This window comes from Globicephala melas, chromosome 2 (genome assembly GCF_963455315.2).
Source record: "Globicephala melas chromosome 2, mGloMel1.2, whole genome shotgun sequence".
Classification (NCBI taxonomy): Eukaryota; Metazoa; Chordata; class Mammalia; order Artiodactyla; family Delphinidae; genus Globicephala; species Globicephala melas.
The window spans coordinates 17,494,209-17,519,932 of record NC_083315.2 but is presented as its reverse complement, the minus strand read 5'-3'; the positions used below and the strand labels follow the sequence as shown (position 1 = coordinate 17,519,932).

General features: G+C 38.1%; 1 protein-coding gene across 21 annotated transcripts in view; it reads left to right on the top strand.

The window, feature by feature from the left end:
* The window catches only part of PARD3 (par-3 family cell polarity regulator), a 639,757-nt gene that overhangs the window by 450,306 nt on the left and 163,727 nt on the right, over positions 1-25,724 (top strand). For 18 of the 21 annotated variants that reach the window (XM_060293163.2, XM_060293165.2, XM_030837075.3 and 15 more), the window contains one exon: positions 8,553-8,663. The exons of the other annotated variants lie outside the window; for them this stretch is intronic. In XM_060293163.2, coding sequence (XP_060149146.1) covers positions 8,553-8,663 — 111 coding nt within the window. The remainder of the gene's footprint in view (positions 1-8,552; positions 8,664-25,724) is intronic. 21 annotated transcript variants of the gene reach the window in all.

The window sequence follows — 25,724 nt, the reverse complement described above, 5'->3', positions numbered from 1 at the left end:
TTAGAATTATCTTTGTTACTAAATACTCCTGACTTTGTCCTAATAGAAAAAAAAAAGGTATTTTGTAGAGTATCATTCTATCTTTTACTTTTTCTTCTTTCAAGTGCCCTTTTACATAGATGTGTTTTTTGACTTAGGTCTCATTAACATTTCTTATAGGAACTGCCTTTGGGGCAGTACCACGTATTAAATTGTTCTGATGCTTTAGGAAAAGGAAAACCATGGTAACCAGATATAGGGTGTGATTATTTGCCTCTAACGTGGCAAAGTATTGGGTTTAACAAAAGAAGCTTAATACAAATGTTCCAATTGACCCTTCTCATCACTCAGGCTGCTTAGAGCTCAATCAATCTCTCATTATTATCAGAGTTATTCTAGCAAAGGCAGCAGTGATAGTATTTTTCATAATCACTCCTTGAGCCAAATGTAATTTGCAATTTGTAGTATTGTATTATGAAACAATAATGCATTAAAATGAACAGTGCAAGAATTAGGAGTATAGTGGTAAAGAAAGGATCCAGAGAAGTAGTTGTGGGACAGACTCTCTCAAAATCGTTTAAAGTGGACGTGGCTGATTTCAATGCCAAATTAAGCATTTAGAAAAATCAGACTTGTGTCTTGTTTTTACTATATTTAATTGTGTGTGTGTGTGTGTGTGTGTGTATATACATTTTAATCTTATATGTAATAATACATATATTATTTATTATAAAGTCAATGTAGTAGCTGGGGGGAAACAAAAACAATTACTTAGCATATTATTTGCCTTTGCGTGTTTGGTGTTCTGAGTTAGCGTAGTTTGATTACCTGTGTGGGTATGTTTTGAAAAAAAATGAGGTATATCAAGCCTTATAAAAATCCTGTATGGAACAGTCATTGCTGATTGACCCCTTTTTACAAAGAGGAATTTATTTACTACAGAAAGTATGTAGTGTGGTCCATGGACTAGCTGATGTCAGGGAAGCTTTAATATAATTAACATATACTTTCACCCATCTTCTGTCATTTGACTTGAATGGCTCTAAGTATAGATTATAAATATTATTTCAGAGTTATTTATGTGTTCATCTTGTGTTTTGAAGGATTACTGTGCTTGCTTGTTATTTTTTTTTCCTTAAGCCTTTATATCTGGATCCCGTGCTTTTTGGTGTGTGTGTGTGTGTGTGTGTGTGTGTGTGTGTGTGTTTGGTTTGGTTTTTAAGATCTTTGGAGTTTATGATGATTCTCATAAAGTCAAAATTGATAATGTGCTGGGTTCAGTTTCTTAATTGCTTTACTATTTCCTTGTCCGTATCCGTCCTGGACTCCTGCAGTGTCGGGTTACTAGGCATATCTGGGCATCCTTGATTCGATAACACAGGCCACGACGCAGGGGAAGAATGCACTTCTAAGGGCATTTAATGGGGGTCCTGAGAAGGATATGTTGTCCATTAAGGGAACATCACGTGTCTGAAGGCTGTTCTAGCTTGGTTAAGGAGAAGCTATATTTTCTTTATTAAAAAAAAAAGTCACTTATTTTTTTCCTGGATGCCAAGCAACACAAATTTAGTTTATTAAATCTAATCAGACTAGCACTGATGAAAACCGTACACAATCAAATAATGATTCTCAAGTCTGCAGATTTCCTTTTAAAGAGAACCCCTGCTACACTGTGCTGACTTAAAACTGCATCCCATTTGACAAAAGCACTATCAAGTTGTCATGCACCCTTTCCGAGGCTGCTTCTCATCATGGTTGATTACCAAGATGTTTTTTGCCTAAATGGGAGCCTTCTGCCTTTCCTAATCAGCCCTCTTTTGCCTGATTGATCCAGCATTGCCACAAGCCACTGCTGAGCAAATCGGTACACAATCATGGTAGCAATTTCTTTAAATGTCACTGAAATATGGAAGATCCTGTATGGGAAGGACACATTAGAAAAGACCCCTTTCCCCTCATTTATCAAATGGAGGCCGAGGCGCACACACACACACAAAAGGTAGGGCCAGAAACCACGAGCTCATCATCGTACAAGAGAAATGCACGCAGGGACTTGCTGTCTTACCCTCTGACTGGGTTTGGGCGGTTTGACACGCTTCTGCTGTCGCCTGGCGTGATTTGCATACGTTACGCAGACAGCGTTGACTTCTGGAGCGTCGCTGCACTTAGAAATACTGGCAACGTCCTGAAAACGAGTACGTGGCAGTTTGTGTGATCCTTTCCAATGATTAGAATCCGTTCTTGACCTTGCGTCTGAACTCCTGGCCTTCACAGAAAAGTTCATGCAGCAACAGTGTCCCTTGGACCTCCTTGCTGCACAGCAATACAAGATTTATCTCATTGATTTCACCCAGGGTGTTTTAACCAGATGCTCTCAGTATAAAAGCATAGCGTGACTGGCCGATTTAGAGGTGGCTGGGTGTGGTAATAAGAAGAGTCTTGGGCCAGAATTCCGGTTTTGCTGCTTACTTGCTAGATGACCTGTTAAATCACTAAATCGCCCTGTGCTTCCTGAGGTTTCCCCTGAAGAACACGTACCTCATATGCCGGTTATTGGAATCAATGAGATCAAGTATACATAAAGAAGAATTCAATAAATTCTAGTTAAGTGTTGTTAAGTGAGCAAAAGAGCCTTCAACAGGTGCTCAGTTCTATGTCTCACTTAGGAGTGAACTTCATAGGTCTGGGAATTTCATTTTCTCTAGGAGTGTCGAAGTTCAGACCCACCAAGGTCTCTTTTTTTTTTTTCTTTTTAGTAAATTTATTTATTTATTTTTGGCTGCATTGGGTCTTTGTTGCCACAAACAGCGGCTACTCTTCGTTGCGGTGTGCAGGCTTCTCATTGTGGTGGGTTCTCTTGTTGTGGAGCACGGGCTCTAGGCGCGGGCTTCAATATTTGTGGCACGTGGGCTCAGTAGTTGTGGCTCACGGGCTCTAGAGCACAGACTCAGTAGTTGTGGCGCACAGGCTTCATTGCTCTGCGGCATGTGGGATCTTCCCGGACCAGGGCTCGAACCCGTGTCCCCTGCACTGGCAGGCAGATTCTCACCCACTGCGCCACCTGGGAAGCCCCCATCAAGGTCTCTTAAACTCACTGAGGTGAACTGAGCTCTGTTCCTGACTCGCAAGGTGACTTTGCACAGCTCTGCGTGCAGACCTCTTGGGCCTCAATTTCCTTGTCTGTCAAGTGAAGACATTGGATAAGGTGACTCATCTCTAGGCTTCCATCTTCAGACATCTGTGCATGTGGAGCCTCAGTGCACTTGGACAGGAGTGCACTAGAACAACCTGCAGAGACATGTGGCTAGATGTTTATTTTCTTCAGCTAAAATGTAGAGCAGCTACCTTTTAGGGCTTTAAGGCAAAAATCAGTTCCTAAGTTCATCACCGGGGTGATGAATTAAGGGGAGTCACCGCTGGCACTAGGAATGTAGGGTAAGATTATACAAGATTTAACTGATAAAGAGTTTGTAGAGAAACTTGGATCCAAAACCATTTAGGAAAAGTATCACTCAAAGGACTACAGAGGAATGAGGTTAAAAGCTGGTGATTTTGCTTTGGTTTGAGTGAACGTGTGTCCTGAGGCATACAGGTTGCTGATGGGGATGCAGGAATGGCACAGGACATGGTCTTCGGTTTTGCTCTACAGGTTCTTGAACTCGGCCCACTGGGCAGCTGGCATCTCTCAAGGATCTTTAGGGCCCTGGCCCATTAGTATAGCAGGCAGTGGTCAAAGACAGGGTAGCACAATGGCTGTACCAACACATGTGTCCACCAGAAACTGGAAGGTTCCAGAAAGAGACAGCGAGTTCCTGGAGAAAGGGATGATTAAATCACGTGATGGTGCACATATGTAGAAATTAGGGGAAAACATAGGGCAGGGGATGGAGTTAGAAGACTGTGTTGACCATACCAGTGTGGGAGTTGTTGGGTGTGGGGGGAGGACGCAAGACTTCTGGTAGCTGACACTGAATTTGGATTTGTGCCATTTTCACTTCTCTCCCCAGCCAAGCAGTATCACTTAACCTATACGTTTCTTAGGGTAAATAGTAGTACAAGTCTTATAGCAAAGCCCTCCTTAGACATGAAGACCTCTGTAATTAGCAGTGAGAAATACCAGACTTCTAGGTGACATTTCAGTGAGTTATTTTGGAAGAAAATCTTATTTTAAAAATTATTTCTCAAAACTTACAAGATAATTGATTCTAGATAGTCTGTTCATCTATTTTTAAATATGGCAGCAGATTTTTTAGACTTTCTTTTTTCCTCTATTGTGTTTTCAAATATGATATTAGGAAAAGCCCTTTCATTACAAAACCAATTTTATTTTTATTTTATTTATAGCAGGATGCTGTGTGTTATCATTCAGCCTAATCTTTCCTAAAGATCTCTAATTTTAGTAGCAGTGGAAAATATAGTAAAAATAGTTCTGTTATTTATACCACAGAGAGAATGACGTTAATTTGCTAAAAACCAAAACGATGGTTGAAAAGCACAAAACTCTTATCAGTTAATTTTTCATGATGGCTCTTTCTGTATAAAACCAGCAGAATTTTGTTGCAATCCATTGTGACTGTTGGTTTGTTTGTTTTTTCCTTCCCGCATTCAAGTGCACCTCTTGCCCATCACTCTTTGCAATAATAATAATATGTATGGCTGACCTGGCAGACGGCAGTGATCTCATTTGTAGCACGTCATGGTAGAACCCATTTGGCACATTACTTGGAGATTAGCTGAATGGAAACATCGCTGTATCCTTTATGAAGAAAGCCATATGTTTAAGCAAATTTGCAATCAATTTCACTCTGATAAGACGGGCTCATCCACTGTATCCTTCTGTGAAAGGAGTCTTCAGTGGCTTATTGGCACTTTTTTCATTGTCCCTTCTGTCTCCATGGGGCAGTACCTGTAGAGAAATTTTTCCCTTTCAATTTTTTCTCAAGCACTCTATTTTTCTTTTTGTCTCTATTTAAAAAAAAAAAAAAAAAAAAAAGAAAGGCCATTCTACTGTATTAATACATCCTAAGATTTGACCAAGAAGTCCTTCTAGAGGTGGCAGACATTTCTCTTCGAACATGTGTATGGGGTGGTCAGAAGGCAGCTGATGAAACTGGTTCTTTGCTGGGAATGGGTTTGCTTCCTGGACATACTATTAGCACAATGTTTTTTCAGCTATGCTGTTCCTTGGAAAATGACCCATTTGAAATTCATCTGTGGCATTTAAAAGATAATAAAATAAGTGTAATTGATGTCCTCCAAGTTTCTAAGCATCTTGCTATTAAATGATTGTCTTCATAGGTTGATTACTGATTTCAGCTGTGAAATTGACTTTGTGAGCCCATGTGTAGCTGAAATTTTTCAATGACCTCCCCTGTCCCCCTTTCAGAAAGAATTAAGCAACTATAAATTAAGATGAACACTAGAATAGATTGGCAATTAGAGTGATGAGGATATAGCTAATTCCTTTTTCTTTTTATACTCTAGAATGGTTGGTATATTTTTTTCATTTACAGTCTTTATTTCATTCTGTCAGAAAGTTATAGCTGAGGGGTCCATTTTTACCCCAGTTAACAAGTAATGTGCTATGCTTTTATAGAATGCCTTAAAGAAATCACATAATTTATTAACTAAAGCAGGCGTTAAGGGAAATGTCCAAATGCTAACCTATAAACATTTTATCTATGGTTTGTTCAGGTTTTCATACATTAATCTTGAAGCTGTAGTTTTTAAAAGGAAAATATAACAGTTTGATAATAAATTTACAAATAATAAAATAGTATATTCTGGTGATTATGAGGCAGCCGAGAAAACTAATATTTTGGCGTCAAATACAATGAGAAAAAAATTCACTTCCTAAATATGAGTTGGGATTCATAGGTTTGTTTTTTTTTTCTTTTTAATCTTTTGTTTTTTTTCTTTTCTTTTTCTTTTTTTTTCTTTTCTTTAAAATCTTTTTAAGCAGTGTATTTGAGATAAAAAACTGCAAGTTGGTAGACTGAGATAGAAAACTGAAACTTTCTTCACAAAATAGGACAAAGACCATTTAAAAAAAGATTTTAACAATAGCTGATTAAATTCAGTGTTAGGTTTTGGGTTGAAAATATCGAAACTGCTTTAAAACATGGGAAAGTCAACCATGTCAATTTTTCCCCACATTATTAACTCAAAGGGCAGATTCTTCTTGGAAGATTAAACTGTACCTTTTTGTAAAGATAGATGATATATCTTGTATCATGGTAGTGTTTCTCAAATATGGTACAGGGTTGAATGTATGTAATCTAGAATGTGAACCAGCAACACACAAAAAATAGGTCAATATGGCAACGTTGTATTGTTTGAAGGATATTTAGGAACTGAAAAACTAAATGATTAAATGATATACCTTTAGGAATCTGTATTATAAGTAAAATGTCACATATAGCTGATTCACTTCATTGTATAGCAGAAACTAACACAACATTATAAAGCAATTATACTCCAATTAAAAAAAATAAATGTCATGTATTAAGATTTGAACTTGATGCTTTTCTTGAAGTTAGAATTTAATACATTTTATATTTCCAGGTGCCTCAATGTTGCAGAATTTTCATGATGGGATTCACATGGGCTTTAAATACCATCTACGTGCTGATGACACTCGAATGAATTTGTCTAGCCCTGTCCTTAGCTGCTCAATAAATTTTTGTCAAATGTTGGCTTCTCCTGGGACGTATCAGTTGTTTATGTTTGCTTTCATTTATTAATTCATTCTATAAAGACAATTATTATGCTTAACTCTTAGGCATTATTGATATATTGACAAAAACAACGGAAAGAGAAAGTTTTTATTTTTAATGCTTTGAATTTATTAGTTTTAAAAGCATAGTACATAGTTTCTCCCCTGTGAGACATCATCATTTTCAGGGCTTAAGTTCCCAGGGAGTTTTTCTTTTCTTTTTTTTTTTTTCCTCTTTTTTACCACTGAAATGATCTTCTAATTTCTAAATAACATTAAAACTTAAGGGTAGATTTGCAAGTTAATTTTACAGGCAGTTTTCAATGCCATTTAATAATACACATAATTTTGAAGGAATAGTGGTGGTGAGACTTTAACATTTTTCTATTTTAACATCTTGAGAATGCTTTCCCTTACTTATTTCCAACGTAGTGTTACTTTGGTGAACCCATGAGATATTCCCATGTACACTTCCTGCATAGACCAGTATTTGACATCAGGTTTATATCACAAAAGGAAGACATATGCTCCCAACCACACCAGTAATTGAGATACTTTTTTCTCTTTTATATCAGCTTTGGACCAGCTCTTTTACTCATCTCTTTCTCAAAATGATTAATTGTCACCATAAGCCAGATTCCTACTTTGTGCTCAGAAAATGCTTGGTATACTTTATATATTTATGAATGCTTAGTTGAGTAACTGTCTATAAAAGATTTCTTTTTTGAAACATCTGGTGACCAAATCACTACAGATGAATATTATATTTCAGGGGATGGAACACATGCCTTCCAGGCAACATGGTCTGGAGAAAAGTAGAAAAAAGTAACAGAGCAGGAAAAAGGATGGATACCAAGTCTGAGGTTTCTAAGGTATTTTGGATGCCCGAAGGGAATAATGTTAGTGTTTTTTTGGAGAGCCTCGAATTCAGGGCCCATATGTGGAAATGTGTGTGCACTGTTTTTGAATTGCGTGTTTGTTCCTCATGTTTGTTTTTGATCAGATACAGATTTCCAAGTCAAAGATGCCACATTCGGCGATAGCTTTTCATCAGATTTAGGAACAGTATTTGTTGAGACTTCCTTAAAGCTTTCAGTTTAATAAGCCCAAAGTACGATCACAGTGTAAATTGTCCTTTCTACTTTGAACCTTGCAAATGTGACCTTGTTTGTCAGTGTTTAGACTATGAGGAATGTTGCCAATAAAACTGACTGTGAAAATAAAGAATAGTTGTTTATGGAGAGATCATTAAAAAGATGATTGTGGGGGCTTCCCTGGTGGCGCAGTGGTTGAGGGTCCTCCTGCCGATGCAGGGGACACGGGTTCGTGCCCCGGTCCGGGAAGATCCCACGTGCCGCGGAGCGGCTGGGCCCGTGAGCCATGGCCGCTGAGCCTGCGCGTCCGGAGCCTATGTTCCGCAACGGGAGAGGCCACAACAGTGAGAGGCCCGTGTACCGCAAAAAAAAAAAAGATGATTGTGGATTATCATTCTGCAGTCCTAAAAAAGCCCCACTCTGATGCCGAGTTTTATCCTCCACACCTGATGTACTCGGCACTCTGTTCTATACCTTTATGGATTGTGTGTTTAATAAGAATGAACTGCAAGAATTTTGTTGTTATTTTTGTGTTGCTTAAAGAAAAATGGGTATGGAGGCCATTTCCAAAAAGGGTTTTCTCTGGAAAGTTCTAATTAAAAAGGATTAAAGTAATCTGATTGAAAATATTAATACTGGGCAGGAGACATTGGGGCCTCATTTTGAGGATGCTCACACTTCATTGAGTGCATAGGTCTTTATCCCAAAAGAATGACAACGCGTTTTGTATATATTGACAAGTTAGAATTTTTTGTTATCAACAGGTTTGGCAAACATCGAAAAGATGACAAGATTGAGAAAACGGGTAAAATAAAAATGCAGGACTCCCTTACATCAGAAGAGGAGAGAGTACGGATGAAGCAGGAGCAGGAAAGGTAGATTTCAGTTATTTGGTTGAACCTTATTAGAGGGAGGCTCTTTTGTTCCTTTCTACTCTTTCTTTCTTTTCTTTTTAATATAAAGAAATTGCATTTATTTTATTTTTGTTTTTTTCTGTGTCAATCCAGATACTGATGGTTGGATGAATACAACATAAAGAACGATTGAAAGAAAAAACCTTATATTTATTTGAGGCATTAAAATGAATTTTATTGGTTTTAGTTAAGATCTTTGTATAGGAGATGGTAGGGCATATGAGATGAATAAATCAACTAATGATCAATAAATCAATGAATGATCACTTAAAATCACAAAAAATATGTAAAATTCTGTCTAATTCATCTATGAGTATATAGTATATTATAATACTTGTAAAGAAATGCTCATCTGGAAATAAAACTCTGAGTTTTTATATCTCATTTAAAATATTTTGATTTCTAATAAGAATTGAGGAGGCTGTTGGTTTTTTACTATGTTGTTTTCCTATCAAATCTGACATCTATTTCTTTTTTCTCCTATTTTGCTATCATATTTTGTGTGACAGTTTTTACTTAAATTTTACTCCATCTCTTCCAGAAAGATTATTATCTATTGTTGAGTCATTTCATGTTGGAAACCCAAAGACCAGTGAAATAAATGAGAAGTTACTTGAAGCAGACACTTGAAAACCATTTTATGAGCAATTAGAATTTTTCTCATTGTAACTCGTGGGGGGATGAGAGAATCATCTCACCCTTGTATTATTAGAGTTTGCAGGCTTGGAGTGAGCTTCTCTGTAGCAGCTATTTCATTTCAAGCTGCCATAGCAAGAGCTACCATGCCTCTTTTACTTTTAATAATCTGGGGTATCAGGAGCATCAGAAGCCTTGATCAAGGCTATAAAGCTAAATATCATCCACAGTTTAGGATTGTAACCCAGCATCTCTAAGACCAAGTGTGGTATTCTTACCATAATTCTAGAGTAGTGATACCTTTGATCTCATTCTGTTTTTTTTTTTTTTTTTTGGCTGTGTTGGGTCTTCGTTGCTGTGTGCGGGCTCTCTATTACATAATTATTGACTATATTCCCCACACGGTACATTTTATACCTGTGACTTATTTATTTTGTAACTGAAAGTTTGTACCTCTTAATCTCCCTCACCTCTGACAATTTCACCTCCTTATTTCTCTCCTCCCTGCAACGTCCTCTCCTCTGACAATCACTGTTCTCTGTATTTGTGACTGTTTCTGTTTAGTTACGTTTGTTCATTTGTTTTGTTTTATAGATTCCACATATAAGTGAAACCCTATGGTATTTGTCTTTCTCTGTCACTTAGTATAATACCCTTTAGGTCCATCCATGTTGTTGCAAATGGCAAGATTTCATTCTTTTTTATGGCTGAGTAATATTCCATTGTTATACCACATCTTCTTTATCCATTCATCTGTTGATGGACACTTAGTTTGCTTCCATATCTTGGCAATTATAAATAATGCCGCTAAACAGAGAGGTGCATTTATCTTTCTGAATTAGTGTTTTCATTTTCTTGGGATAAATGCCCAGAAGTGGAATTGCTGGATCATACAGTAGTTCTATTTTTTTGTCTTTTAAGAAACCTCTATTTTAGGGCTTCCCTGGTGGCGCAGTGGTTGAGAGTCCACCTGCTGATGCAGGGGACACGGGTCCATGCCCCGGTCCGGTAAGATCCCACATGCCGCGGAGTGGCTGGGCCCGTGAGCCATGGCTGCTGAGCCTGTGCATCCGGAACCTGTGCTCCACAACGGGAGAGCCCACAACAGTGAGAGGCCCACGTACCGCAAAAAAAAAAAAAAAAAAAAGAAACCTCTATTTTGTTTTACACAGTGGCTGCACCTACTTACATTCCCACCAACAGTGTACAAGGGTTCTCTTTTCTCCACATCTTCTCCAACACCTGTTATTTGTTTGATAATAACTATTTTGACAGGTGTGAGGTGATATCTCATTGTGGTTTTGATTTGCATTTACCTGATGATTAGAGATGTTGAGCATTTTTCATTCACTTGTTGGCCATCTGTATGTTTTCTTTGGAAAAATGTCTATTTAGGTTTTCTGCCCATTTATTATTTAGGTATTTTTTGTTTTTTGTTTTTTTTTATGTTGAGTTCTTTGTTTGTTTTGAATATTAACCCCTTATTGGATATATCATTTGCAAATATCTTCTCCTATTCAGTAGGCAGCCTCTTTGTTTTGTTGATATAGTTTCCTTTGCTGTGTAAAAGCTTTTCACTTTGATATAGTCCTTTGTTTATCTTTGCTTTTGTTTCCCTTGCCTGAGGAGACATATCCAAAAAAATATTGCTAGGAGCAATATCGAAGAGCGCTCTGCCTATGCCTTCTTCTAGGAGTTTTATGGTTTCAGGTCTTATGTTTAAGTCTTCAATCCATTTTGAGTTTATTTTTGTGCATGGATGGAGAGAGTAGTCCAGTTTGATCCTTTTGCATGTAGCTGTCTAGTTTTCCCAACACCATTTATTGAAGAAGCTGTCTTTTCCTTGTTGTATATTCTTGCCTCCTTTTTAGTAGATTAACTGCCCATATGAGTGTGGGTTCATTTCTGGACTCACCATTCTATTCCATTGATCTGTGTGTGCTTTTGTGCCATTACTATACTGTTTTGATTACTATAGCTTTGTAGTATAATTTGAAATCAGAGAGAGTGATACTTCCAGCTTTGTTCTTCTTTCTTAAGATTTTTTTGGCTGTTTGAGGTCTTTTGTGTTTCCATACAAATTTTAGAATTATTTGTTCTAGTTCTGTGAAAAATGCCATTGGTAAGTTGATAGGCATTGGATTGAATCTAGATTGCCTTGGGTAGTATGGTCATTTTAGCAATATTGATTCTTCCAGTCCATGGACATGGTACATTTTTCCATCTGTCTTTGTTGTCTTCACTTTCTTGCATCAGTGTCTAATACTTCCTTAGTTAGATTTATTCCGAGTTATTTTTATTTAGACTTTATTCTCTTTGGTACAATTCTAAATGGGATTGTCAGAGTTGATTGTTTCATAAAACTGTGAGCAAGTTCTGAGCCAGTGCTGTGACCTTCCTCTACTTTATGGCTTCTGTTTTGGGAATCTTATCCCTGAAACATCTTTTTTTTTTTTTTTTCCAATTCTCTCTTTCCCACATGTTTCTCATCTGTTTAAAACATATATCTTGGGGCTTCCCTGGTGGCGCAGTGGTTGAGAGTCTGCCTGCCGATGCACGGGTGATGGGTTCATGCCCCAGTCTGGGAGGACCCCACATGCCGCGGAGCGGCTGGGCCCATGAGCCATGGCCACTGAGCCTGCGCGTCCAGAGCCTGTGCTCCGCGACAAGAGAGGCCACAGCAGTGAGAGGCCCGCATACAGCAAAAATATATATATATATATATATCTTTTTTCGTTTGTTTGTTTTTTGCTGTAGGCAGGCCTCCCTCCCACTGTTGTGGCCTCTCCTGTTGCGGAGCACAGGCTCCAGACGCGCAGGCTCAGCAGCCATGGCTCATGGGCCCAGCCGCTCTGCAGCATGTGGGATCTTCCCAGACCGGGGCACGAACCCGTCCCCTGCATCAGCAGGTGGACTCTCAACCACTGCGCCACCTGGGAAGCCCTAAAACATATATCTTTTTAAGGTCTAATTCTAAATTTATTCTAATTCCAATTCTACAGAAAATTTGAAAAAAAACCCATAAAACAGGAAAACAAAAATTTGCCCGTAATAACACCACTGTTAACATACTGGTCTATGCCATTCTAATTTTTTTCCTATAAAATACATATTTCCACACATGTACTTTTAAAAAGCTGACATCTATTTTCAATAGTTAACAGCTATTTTCATTTTGATTTATTTTGCATTTTCATACAGTTTTAGAAAATCATGTTAAATGTTTTCTGGAACAAGGCCAAGGTTGTATGAACGGGATGGATGGGAAGGAAGGACAGAAAGAAGGAAATAAGGTCTGAAAGATGAAATTTTAGCTGTGATAACTGGCCAAATTCCCCAGTTCTCAAATAATATTTACCTCATATGTTATTCATTCTATTAAATGAGATTTATAACTTTAACTGGCTTACGTTTTGTTGTTACTCAGCAGGGTATACCCATGATGATATTATTATCTATATCTACCTTGTAAGTTGGAAATATTTTCAAGGAGACTGAATGCTTCTAGTGGAGACATGAAAAAGTTAATGAATTTCTTATGAAATTCTTCCATAATATGAAGATTATTTATAAATCTCCTAAGGACTTATGGCTTAAAATGTTCCATTATTCAAAGTGATAATCACCTTAAAAGCCTTGTGCTTTCAATACCTGGCCGTTGAACTATCTTTGTCCGTAGTGGTGCACTCCCGGTTCTGGGTGTGTCATTTTGGAATGCTTTGTGGCATTTTTGCCTCCAGTTTTCCAATCACTGGCATTTCTCTTTTCAGTTTTACCAACTGTTCCCAATATCTGCTTTGAGTAAATACTTGAAATTTTGATAAAAACTTTTTTGTGGTCTTTCTTAGTTGATAAGATCCTTTTCAAAGATGATATATGTTTATTAGTTTTTGCAGAAATTAACATTTAAACAATATGTATCATAATGTAGTAGTAAAGTTTCTTTAAAATGCATGAATAAAAAATTAGTGAAATTACAGAAGGAATAAACTGTATAGCAATAATAGGTGCATTCCCTGTGCATCTGAAAAAATAAGCAATTTTCACTCCTTTTGGCTTGAAACTTAGTGTTCAGATTCCCCAAATTCTGGCATCAGAACCCAGATATCCTGGATAATTTTTGCATGCAGGTCACATATTGTCATTCAAACACAGCTTGACTTTTAAAATTTAACCTTTTATTAGAAAAAATATATTTTTCTATCATCTAGCAGAGTTCTTCATATTTTCTCTGACCTCTTAAATCCTTCAGAAAAGTCAGTTCTAATCAATGAGATTAGTTCATCAGACATATTTTAAGAATTTATTGTGCAAGTGAACAAATTTTTAAAGAATCTATTAACTTTGTGGAAGTCTAAAATAGACCAATACTTGGGCAAATTGGAACAGATTTTATTGACAGTCTGTATGTAACTGGAGTAGGAGAGGCAGTTTTATTTTTGATGAGACCTGTCTTAGATGTATTTGGCATTATAGCTTCTCTTTGAGTTGGAAATAATTGTAGGTGCTTTGACACTTGTGAAAGCTCCAACATGATGTGAGTGAATGAGCAAGTATCTATGAGAGAGAGAGAGAGAGTGTATGTGTGTGTGTTTTGGTTAGTGAAATATCATTCTAGCGTTTTATTAGCGTAAAAGAGAAATTTTTGTTGTTCACGATATATTAAGTACATAAAATGATGGTATACATCTTTTATTATTATTATAATTGTTCCTCTCTCAAGGATTCCTTGCCTTTGTTAAGAGGGAGAAAAGATTTAAACCTCATAATATTAAAAAATCAACGTAAGACATATAATCAATTGTGAAATTTGGTGGCCACAGAGCTTTGGGAAGGGAAGAGGTTGGGGGGCTAGAGTTAATAACGAACACTTCATAGAGATGGTAATTTGGGGTCTAGGTCTAGTTCCCAAGAACTTATGAATTTAGCAAAATGGAAAAATTCTGCATCCGCGCTCAGGTACAGGGCTCGCGGTGGGTGCGCATTCTTGTAACTGCTTAGATTCTGGAAAAGTTGTGGTTGTATTAGTGATTAGTACTGCCTCTGTGAATGCTGTTCTTTGATCTCTTTTTCAACTTTTAACCATTTTATATTATAAAACTGCTATCATCTCATTTTAGCTTTGAGGGATGAAATTTAACTGCCCCCCGCCGCCCCCCACCTCTTTATTATAAGGTACCACTGTGGATTTCAACACCTTACCTTCTTCCCTTGAATGCAAATCTATCTTTAAAACAGTTGCTCCTGCTCAATAATTTTTTTTAAGGCCCCATTCAGAATGTGGAAGGCTTTTCTTTTCAAATCAACTTTTGCCCCAATATTACACAAGTATTAAAATCCTACTTAAAATTATAACTGTGTTTTCAAATTTAGTGGGATATTGGCCTTCTTTGGGGAACTCAGCATAGACACCACATTGGCAGCTTACATCTTGGTAGGTGGCAGGTAGATTTGCCCAGCAAGGTAAGCTGAAAATTGAAGATTTCTGACATCTGCCATTTGCTGAAGTATTTTGAGGGGCAAATAAAACATTCAGTTGCACACAGACTGCTATTAAATCGAACTGTTTTTTCCAGTTGCCTTGTAGCTTAAATTTCATTCTGCCATGAAATTGGGTTTTATTTGACGAATTTCTATAATACTGATTTTTAGAGAGAGGAAATATTGTTGGGAAAAGATCCAGGAAATTTACTCCCAGCCTGAGGCTTCTGGATGGTAGTGCAATAAGTTGGGGGTAAAATGTTTCCCAAAAGAGTTGATTTCAAGCTCTTAAATACTCTTTTGAAGATAGTTAACCCTTATCTAATATGTAGCAATCTGAAGTTTATTTTAATTTTTATGTTAAACTAATATTAGTATATTCTATCTTCTGTAGATGTTAAAAGTGTTTTGTTTTGTTTTTTTAATATTAAAATCATTAAAGGTTACTTTCTGCTTCTTGGAGTCTTTTTAAAAAATGCATGATTCAATACATTCCATATATTGAGGCTTCATAGCTTTGGAAGTGGAAGTATTTTGGATACAGCAGAGTAATTTAAGTAACCATTGATTTTTCCATCATGAGAAATTGTTCTTCAGTCGTGCTTCTCAAGCCTTATATCTTTTCTGGCTATAGAAAAACTATACTTCATAGTCATAAAAAAGTTATTTTCATTTTACTCTACTGCAATTAGTGCTAGAAGCCATTTATTGTAAAAACAAAAATTCTAATGAATAGAAATGTTACAAGAACAGAAGTCTTGTGTGTTTTATCCTCCTCATGCATCATCCATTTTAATTAGAGAAAAGGGTAGTGAACACTGCAACGAGTCTGGAATGAAAATCATTAATTGATGTCAAGCTGAAGAGAGACCGTTAGCATGAATTTAGTGACAGCAGGAAAGAAATTAACCTTATTACTTTATTTAGTATATTACATTATTTTGTGTATCCTTTCCTATGCAGGTTCAAGGCAATTTCATTTTCATAATGGAAAAGACTGTTATTTTTCTAACAAAAAAGAAAGATATGAATATTTATGTTTGAACATACCAAATTGAAATGATGAATTCTTTACTAACATTTTAAAAAGTCTTAGTAAAAAGTTTAAAAAGTTTTAATGGTTGTTTTAATATTTTTGTTAACATTCCAAGAACAGGGAAATAGTGCGTGAAGATGTTGCCCATCAATGTCAGAACAGCTGTCTGCCATCATTTAAACCTCAGAATGGTTCTCTTGTTTATGGCTCAGAATGACTTTCTGGACTGCTTAAAGCAATAGACATTTATTTCTTTGGCTAAGTTTTGGGCTAATCAGTTACTTTTGTCATTGGTGAGGTTTGGCCCGAGAAGAATTAGATGGATAATGCTAAACAACAACCTGACTGTTCAGAAAAACGGATGACTCTTACATCTTAGAGATAATTTGTGACCCCAGGGTCACCGTAAAAGGGCGGAGGGGGTGTCCTTTTATAGCATTGACCATCTGGAACTGTTAAGGGCTACACTGCAAGATACCCTCTTTTTTTAAAGTTTCCTTAAACTATGCTATTCTCCTTAAACAAAACTATTTTCTCCTCTGAGCCAAATTTTTTTTTCTGAAATAAGAAAAATATGAAAATGAAATGTAAACGTGAACATGAAAATATACAACATGTATATATAACTTTTGGTTGTGTTGCAAAGTCCCTTTTCTCACTTTATAATAAACAAGACATTCAAATGTAAAAGTATGTAATAAAATCATTGTGTGTCTTTTGTTGACTGAACTGTCACTAAAATGCACCAAAACCACAGTGCATTCCTCGTTTTAAAACTCTACTTTTTAGTGCCATTTGCACAGCAAGCTTCATTAGCATTGATTTCTACGATGAACTTTGAAATACACATTGGTTCAGGCTAATAACCAGATTTGTCAGTCCTTTGTGGCCAGTCCCACCGTCGGTGGCCGCAGTTATACTGTAGTTTTATTCTAAGGTTTCCGTCAAAAGTATGAACGACTAGCATGGAAAGAGGGATACAAACAACTTTTATAACTTTGGGGATAAATTTATTGGTAATGACAAGGTAAACAATAAAAATGTAATTTCTTATGTTATTGGAGCTTAAGGAAAAAAAAATCAATGTTTTTAGAAGGTACTATAGATGTGACTGTAATGTTTATTGGATGTAGTGATGAGTGACAATTAGTAATAATGTGCAGCTTTGGGTAAAAGAAAGCAATTGAGAACTGGCATTTATGATTTGTTCCTCATGCCACTAAGCATTTCTTCTGAGCCATTGACTTCTCAGAAATTGACTCCAGTCAACATGAGTTTCTGTGTAATTTGGAACAAAAGAGTATTCAAATACAGGACCCATCAATAATACGTTGAAACTGATGTGTAAGTAGTTTGGGGAGATTATCTAGGTTTCGTGCTTCCCTTGAGAAGAGACTGTTCCTATTCTCTTTTTCTGATGGCTTAACAGTGCCACACTTTCCAACCTCAGTAAGCAAGAATAGTTTCACTTTTAACCAACCACAGGGTTCAATCATTTTTAAATCAATCCAAATCACTCCCTTTGGTTTCAACAGGTTCTCCAAATTCAGAAGTTTTGGCTTTATTTCTAATATAGCCCCTCAAATTTCTTTGGGTTCCCAAACTTCAAGACTTGTGTGAATGCCCACTCACCCTGAATATTACCTATGATTAGGTAATGATTAGGATTGTCTGATGGTGACCAAATATAGTAGTAAAGTGGGTTGTGAGATAACTGATCCTAATTGAGCTTCAAAATAATACCCCACTGAGTTGAAGAAAGAAGTCATTTCCCTCTCTTGAAAGTTTTTCTGGCTGAATAGAGTCAAAAAGACAGTATGGTGCAAAGAATAAAATTATCTCTGAACTTATAAACTTTTTTATTGTGGATATCTAGTATTGCATGGTATCAGCTTCTATAATGCCATCCTCGACTGTCATATTTGCTCCTAAATGAATAAGTAGACTACAATAAAAAATCTACTATAAATTTAGATAAATTTGACATTAGAATTTGAGTTCCTACTTCTCTTATGGGTGTTACAACTTACATAAGTATAATACAATATTGAAACCAGGAAGTTGACATTGATACCACCTGTGTGTATAGTTCTGTGTCATCTTATCACATGTGTAGATTCATGTAACCACCACTGCAATCAAGAAACAGAATTATTTCATCACAAGTATCTCCTTTTATAGTCCCACTCACCCCTTGCTTACAGATTAGCACCATTAATCTGTTCACCGTGTCTATAATTTTGTCATTTCAATAATGTTACATAAACGAAATCTTTTTTTTTTACTACTTTATTGGACTATAATTGTTTTAAAATGGTGTGTTAGTTTCTGCTTTATAACAAAGTGAATCAGTTATACATATACATATGTTCCCATATCTCCTCCCTCCCACCCTCCCTATCCCACCCATCCAGGCGGTCACAAAGCACGGAGCTGATCTCCCTGTGCTATGTGGCTGCTTCCCACTAGCTATCGATTTTACGTTTGGTAGTGTATATATGTCCATGCCACTCTCTCCCTTTGTCACAGCTCACCCTTCCCCCTCCCCATATCCTCAAGTCCGTTCTCTAGTAGGTCTGTGTCTTTATTCCTGTCTTACCCCTAGGTTCTTCATGACATTTTTTTTTCTTACATTCCATATATATGTGTTTAGCATATGGTATTTGTCTTTCTCTTTCTGACTTATTTCACTCTGTATGACAGACTCTAGGTCCATCCACCTCAGTACAAATAACTCAATTTCATTTCTTTTTATGGCTGAGTAATATTCCATTGTATATATGTGCCACATCTTCTTTATCCATTCATCCGATGCTGGACACCTAAGTTGTTTCCATCTCCTATCTATTGTAAACAGAGCTGCAATAAACATTTTGGTACATGACTCTTTGAATTTTGGTTTTCTCAGGGTATATGCCCAGTAGTGGGATTGCTGGGTCATATGGTAGTTCTATTTGTAGTTTTTTAAGGAACCTCCATACTGTTCTCCATAGTGGCTGTACCAATTCACATTCCCACCAGCAGTGCAAGACTGTTCCCTTTTCTTTACACCCTCTCCAGCATTTATTGTTTCTAGATTTTTTGATGATGGCCACTCTGCCCGGTGTGAGATGATATTTCATTGTAGTTTTGATTTGCATTTCTCTAATGATTAATGAGGTCGAGCATTCTTTCATGTGTTTGTTGGCAGTCTGTATATCTTCTTTGGAGAAATGTCTATTTAGGTCTTCTGCCCATTTTTGGATTGGGTTGTTTGTTTTTTTCTTATTGAGCTGCATGAGCTGCTTGTAAATTTTGGAGATTAATCTTTGTCAGTTGCTTCATTTGCAAATATTTTCTCCCATTCTGAGGGTTGTCTTTTGGTCTTGTTTATGGTTTCCTTTGCTGTGCAAAAGCTTCGAAGTTTCATTAGGTCCCATTTGTTTATTTTTGTTTTTATTTCCATTTCTCTAGGAGGTGGGTCCAAAAGGACCTTGCTGTGATTTATGTCATAGAGTGTTCTGCCTATGATTTCCTCTAAGAGTTTGATAGTTTCTGGCCTTACATTTAGGTCTTTAATCCATTTTGAGTTTATTTTTGTGTATGGTGTTAGGGAGTGATCTAATCTCATACTTTTACATGTACCCTGTCCAGTTTTCCCAGCACCACTTATTGAAGAGGCTGTCCTTTCTCCACCGTACATTCCTGTCTCCTTTATCAAAGATAAGGTGACCATATGTGCATGGGTTTATCTCTGGGCTTTCTATCCTGTTCCATTGATCTATATTTCTGTTTTTGTGCCAGTACCATACTCTCTTGATTACTGCAGCTTTGTAGTATAGTCTGAAGTCAGGGAGCCTAATTCCTCCAGCTCCGTTTTTCGTTCTCAAGATTGCTTTGGCTATTCAGGGTCTTTTGTGTTTCCATACAAATTGTGAAATTTTTTCTTCTAGTTCTGTGAAAAATGCCAGTGGTAGTTTGATAGGGATTGCATTGAATCTGTAGATTGCTTTGGGTAGTAGAGTCATTTTCACAGGGTTGATTCTTCCAATCCAAGAACATGGTATATCTCTCCATCTATTTGTATCATCTTTAATTTCTTTCATCAGTGTCATAATTTTCTACATACAGGTCTTTTGTCTCCTTAGGTAGGTTTATTCCTAGATAGTTTATTCTTTTTGTTGCAATGGTAAATGGGAGTATTTTCTAGATTTCACTTTCAGATTTTTCATCATTAGTGTATGGGAATGCCAGGGACTTCTGTGCATTAATTTTGTATCCTGCTACCTTACCAAATTCATTGATTAGCTCTGGTAGTTTTCTGGTAGCATCTTTAGGATTCTCTATGTATAGTATCATGTCATCTGCAAACAGTGACAGCTTTACTTCTTCTTTTCCGATTTGGATTCCTTTTATTTCCTTTTCTTCTCTGATTGCTATGGCTAAAACTTCAAAAACTATGTTGAATAAGAGTGGTGAGAGTGGGCAACCTTGTCTTGTTCCTAATCTTAGTGGAAATGCTTTCAGTTTTTCACCATTGAGGACGATGTTGGCTGTGGGTTTGTCATATATTGCCTTTATTATGTTGAGGAAAGTTCCCTCTGTGCCTACTTTCTGCAGGGTTTTTACCATAAATGGGTGTTGAATTTTGTCAAAAGCTTTCTCTGCATCTATTGAGATGATCATATGGTTTTTCTCCTTCAACTTGTTAATATGGTGTATCACGTTGGTTGATTTGCGTATATTGAAGAATCCTTGCATTCCTGGAATAAACCCCACTTGATCATGGTGTATGATCCTTTTAATGTGCTGTTGGACTCTGTTTGCTAGTATTTTGTTGAGGATTTTTGCATCTATGTTCATCAGTGATATTGGCCTGTAGTTTTCTTTCTTTGTGACATCCTTCTCTGGTTTGATATCAGGGTGATGGTGGCCTCGTAGAATACGTTCCTCCCTCTGCTATATTTTGGAAGAGTTTGAGAAGGATAGGTGTTAGCTCTTCTCTAAATGTTCGATAGAATTCGCCTGTGAAGCCATCTGGTCCTGGGCTTTTGTTTGTTGGAAGATTTTTAATCACAGTTTCAATTTCAGTGCTTGTGATTGGTCTGTTCATACTTTCTTCTTCCTGATTCAGTCTTGGCAGGTTGTGCATTTCTAAGAATTTGTCCATTTCTTCCAGGTTGTCCATTTTATTGGCATAGAGTTGCTTGTAGTAATGTCTCATGATCTTTTGTATTTCTGCAGAGTCAGTTGTTACTTGTTCTTTTTCTTTTCTAATTCTATTGATTTGAGTCTTCTCCCTTTTTTTCTTGATGAGTCTGGCTAATGGTTTATCAATTTTGTTTATCTTGTCAAAGAACCAGCTTTTAGTTTTATTGATCTTTGCATCGTTTCCTTCATTTCTTTTTCATTTATTTCTGATCTGATCTTTATGATTTGTTTCCTTCTGCTAACTTTGGGGGGGTTTTTTGTTCTTCTTTCTCTAATTGCTTTAGGCGCAAGGTTAGGTTGTTTATTCGAGATGTTTCCTGTTTCTTAAGGTAGGATTGTATTGCTATAAACTTCCCTCTTAGAACTGCTTTTGCTGCATCCCATAGATTTTGGGTCGTCGTATCTCCATTGTCATTTGTTTCTAGGTATTTTTTAATTTCCTCTTTGATTTCTTCAGTGATTACTTCGTTATTAAGTAGTGTATTGTTTAGCCTCCATGTGTTTGTATGTTTTACAGATCATTTCCTGCAGTTGATATCTAGTCTCATAGCATTGCGGTCAGAAAAGATAATTGATACAATTTCAGTTTTCTTAAATTTACCAAGGCTTGATTTGTGACCCAAGATATGATCTATCCTGGAGAATGTTCCATGAGCACTTGAGAAAAATGTGTATTCTGTTGTTTTTGGATGGAATGTCCTAAAAATATCAATTAAGTCCATCTTGTTTAATGTATCATTTAAAGTTTGTGTTTCCTTATTTATTTTCATTTTGGATGATCTGTCCATTGGTGAAAGTGGGGTGTTAAAGTCCCCTACTATGAATGTGTTACTGTCGATTTCCCCTTTTATGGCTGTTAGTATTTGCCTTTTGTATTGAGGTGCTCCTATGTTGGGTGCATAAATATTTACAATTGTTATATCTTCTTCTTGGATCGATCCCTTGATCATTATGTAGTGTCCTTCTTTGTCTCTTCTAATAGTCTTTATTTTAAAGTCTATTTTGTCTGATATGAGAATTGCTACTCCAGCTTTCTTTTGATTTCCATTTGCGTGGAATATCTTTTTCCATCCCCTTACTTTCAGTCTGTATGTGTCTCTAGGTCTGAAGTGGGTCTCTCGTAGACAGCATATATATGGGTCTTGTTTTTATATCCATTCACCCAGTCTGTGTCTTTTGGTGGGAGCATTTAATCCATTTACATTTAAGGTAATTATCAATATATATGTTCCTATTCCCATTGTCTTAATTGTTTTGGGTTTGTTGTTGTAGGTCTTTTCCTTCTCTTGTGTTTCTTGCCTAGAGAAGTTCCTTTAGCATTTATTGTAAAGCTGGTTTGGTGGTGGTGAACTCTCAGCTTTTGCTTGTCTGTAAAGGTTTTAATTTCTCCATCAAATCTGAATGAGATCCTTGCTGGGTAGAGTAATCTTGGTTGTAGGTTTTTCTCCTTCATCACTTTAAATATGTCCTGCCAGTCCCTTCTGGCTTGCAGAGTTTCTGCTGAAAGATCAGCTGTTAACCTTATGGGGATTCCCTTGTGTGTTATTTGTTGTTTTTCCCTTGCTGCTTTTAATATGTTTTCTTTGTATTTAATTTTTGAGAGTTTGATTAATATGTGTCTTGGCATATTTCTCCTTGGATTTATCCTGTGTGGCACTCTCTGTGCTTCCTGGACTTGATTAACTATTTCTTTTCCCAAATTAGGGAACTTTTCAACTATAATCTGTTCAAATATATTCTCAGTCCCTTTCTTTTTCTCTTCCTCTTCTGGAACCCCTATAATTCGAATGTTGGTGCGTTTAATGTTGTCCCAGAGGTCTCTGAGACTGTCCTCAGTTCTTTTCATTCTTTTTTCTTTATTCTGCTCTGCAGTAGTTATTTCCACTATTTTATCTTCCGGGTCACTTATCCGTTCTTCTGCCTCAGTTATTCTGCTATTGATCCCATCTAGAGTATTTTTCATTTCATTTATTGTGTTGTTCATCGTTGTTTGTTTCATCTTTGTTCTTCTAGGTCCTTGTAAAATGTTTCTTGCATTTTGTCTATTCTAATTCCAAGATTTTGGATCATCTTTACTATCATTATTCTGAATTTTTTTTCAGGTAGACTGCCTATTTTCTCTTCTTTTGTTAGGTCTGGTGGGTTTTTATCTTGCTCCTTCATCTGCTGTGTGTTTTTCTGTCTTCTCATTTTGCTTATCTTACTGTGTTTGGGGTCTCCTTTTTGCAGGCTGCAGGTTCGTAGTTCTCGTTGTTTTTGGTGTCTGTCCCCAGTGGCTAAAGTTGGTTCAGTGGGTTGTGTAGGCCTCCTGGTGGGGGGAAGTAGTGCCTGTGTTCTGGTGGATGAGTCTGGATCTTATCTTTTTGGTGGGCAGGTCCACGTCTGTTGGTGTGTTTTGGGTGTCTGTGGACTTATTATGATTTTAGGTAGCCTCTCTGCTAATGGGTGGGGTTCTGTTCCTGTCCTGCTAGTTGTTTGGCATAGGGTGTCCAGCACTGTAGCTTGCTGGTCGTTGAGTGAAGCTGGGTGCTGGTGCTGAGATGGAAGTCTCTGGGAGATTTTCGCCGTTTGTTATAACGTGGAGCTGGGAGATCTCTTGTGGACCAGTGTCCTGAAGTTGGCTCTCCCACCTCAGAGGCACAGCACTGACTCCTGGCTGCAGCACCAAGAGCCTTTCATCCACATGGCTCAGAATAAAAGGGAGGAAAAGTAGAAAGAAGAAAGAAAGAGAATAAAATAAAATAAAGGTAGAATAAAATAAAAAATAATTAAGAAAAAAAATTTTTTTTAAGTAAAAAAACCTTACAGACAGAACCCCAGGACATATGGTGAAAGCAAAGCTATACAGACAAAATCTCACACAGAAGCATACACATACACACTCACAAAAAGAGGAAAAGGGAAGAAAATCATAAATCTTGCTCTGAAAGTCCACCTCCTCAATTTGGGATGATTCGTTGTCTATTCATGTATTCCACAGGTGCAGGGTACATCAAGTTGATTGTGGAGCTTTAATCCGCTGCTTCTGAGGCTGCTGGGAGAGATTTCCCTTTCTCTTCTTTGTTCGCACAGCTGCTGGGGCTCAGCTTTGGATTTGGCCCCGCCTCTGCGTGTAGGTCGGCGGAGGGCGTCTGTTCTTCGCTCAGGCAGGCTCAGGCAGGACGGGGTTAAAGGAGCCGCTGATTCAGGGTCTCTGGCTCACTCAGGCCGTGGGGAGGGAGGGGCACGGAGTGCGGGGCGGGCCTGCGGCGGCAGAGGCCGGCATGACGTTGGCGCGCCGTGCGTTCTCCCAGGGAAGTTGTCCCTGGATCACGGGACCCTGGCAGTGGCGGGCTGCACAGGCTCCCCAGAAGGGAGGTGTGGAGAGTGACCTGTGCTTGCACACAGGCTTCTTGGTGGTGGCGGCAGCAGCAGCCCTAGCGTCTCATGCCCATCTCTGGGGTCCGCGCTGTTAGCCGCGGCTTGAGCCCGTCCTAGGAGCTCCTTTAAGCAGCGCTCTTAATCCCCTCTCGTCGCGCACCAGGAAACAAAGAGGGAAGAAAAAGTCGCTTGCCTCTTCAGCGGGTCCAGACTTTTCCCCGGCCTCCCTCCTGGCTAGCCGTGGTGCACTAACCCCCTGCAGGCTGTGTTCACGCCGCCAACCCCAGTCCTCTCCCTGCGCTCCGACGGAAGCCCGAGCCTCACTCAGCTCCCAGCCCCGCCCGCCCCGGCGGGGGAGCAGACAAGCCTCTCGGGCTGGTGAGTGCCGGTCGGCCCTGATCCTCTGTGCGGGAATCTCTCCGCTTTGCCCTCTGCACCCCTGTTGCTCCGCTCTCCTCCGCGGCTCCGAAGCTTTTCCCCTCCGCCACCCGCAGTCTCCGCCCGCGAAGGGGCTCCTGGTGTGTGGACACTTTTCCTCCTTCACAGCTCCCTCCCACTGGTGCAGGACCCGTCCCTATCCTTCCGTCTCTGTTTATTCTTTTTTCTTTTGCCCTACCCAGGTGCGTGGGGAGTTCCTTGCCTTTTGGGAGGTCTGAGGCCTTCTGCCAGCGTTCAGTAGGTGTTCTGTAGGAGTTGTTCCACGTGTAGATGTATTTCTGGTGTATCTGTGGGGAGGAAGGTGATCTCCGCGTCTTACTCTTCTGCCATCTTCCCCCTCTCCTCCATAAATGAAATCTTATAGTATGTGACCTTTTGAGATTGACTTTTTTTTTCACATAGCACAATACCCCTGAGATCGCTTCGGGTTGCCGTGTGTGGCGGTAGTCTGTTTATTTCTATTACTGAGTAGTAGTCTGTGCTGTGGAGATCGATTCGGGTTGCCGTGTGTAACGGTAGTCTGTTTATTTCTATTACTGAGTAGTAGTCTGTGCTGTGGATGTTTCTTCAACCATTCACCTATCATAAGATATTTCGGTTATTTCCAATTTTTGAATATTAGAAATAAAGTGTTTAGGAACAATTGTGTACAGGTTTTTGCATGGACTTGAGTTTTCATTTCTTTGGGATAAATGCCCGGGAATGCAATTGCTGAGTGGTATAAGTACATGTCTAGTTTTGTAAGAAACTGCCAGACTAGTTTCCATGATGGCTGTACGATTTTACCTTTCCAACAGCAGTGTGTGAGAGATCCAGTTTCCCTGCATTCTTGCCAGCATTTGGTAGCATCACTGTTTTATTTTAGCTGATCTAAGAGGTGT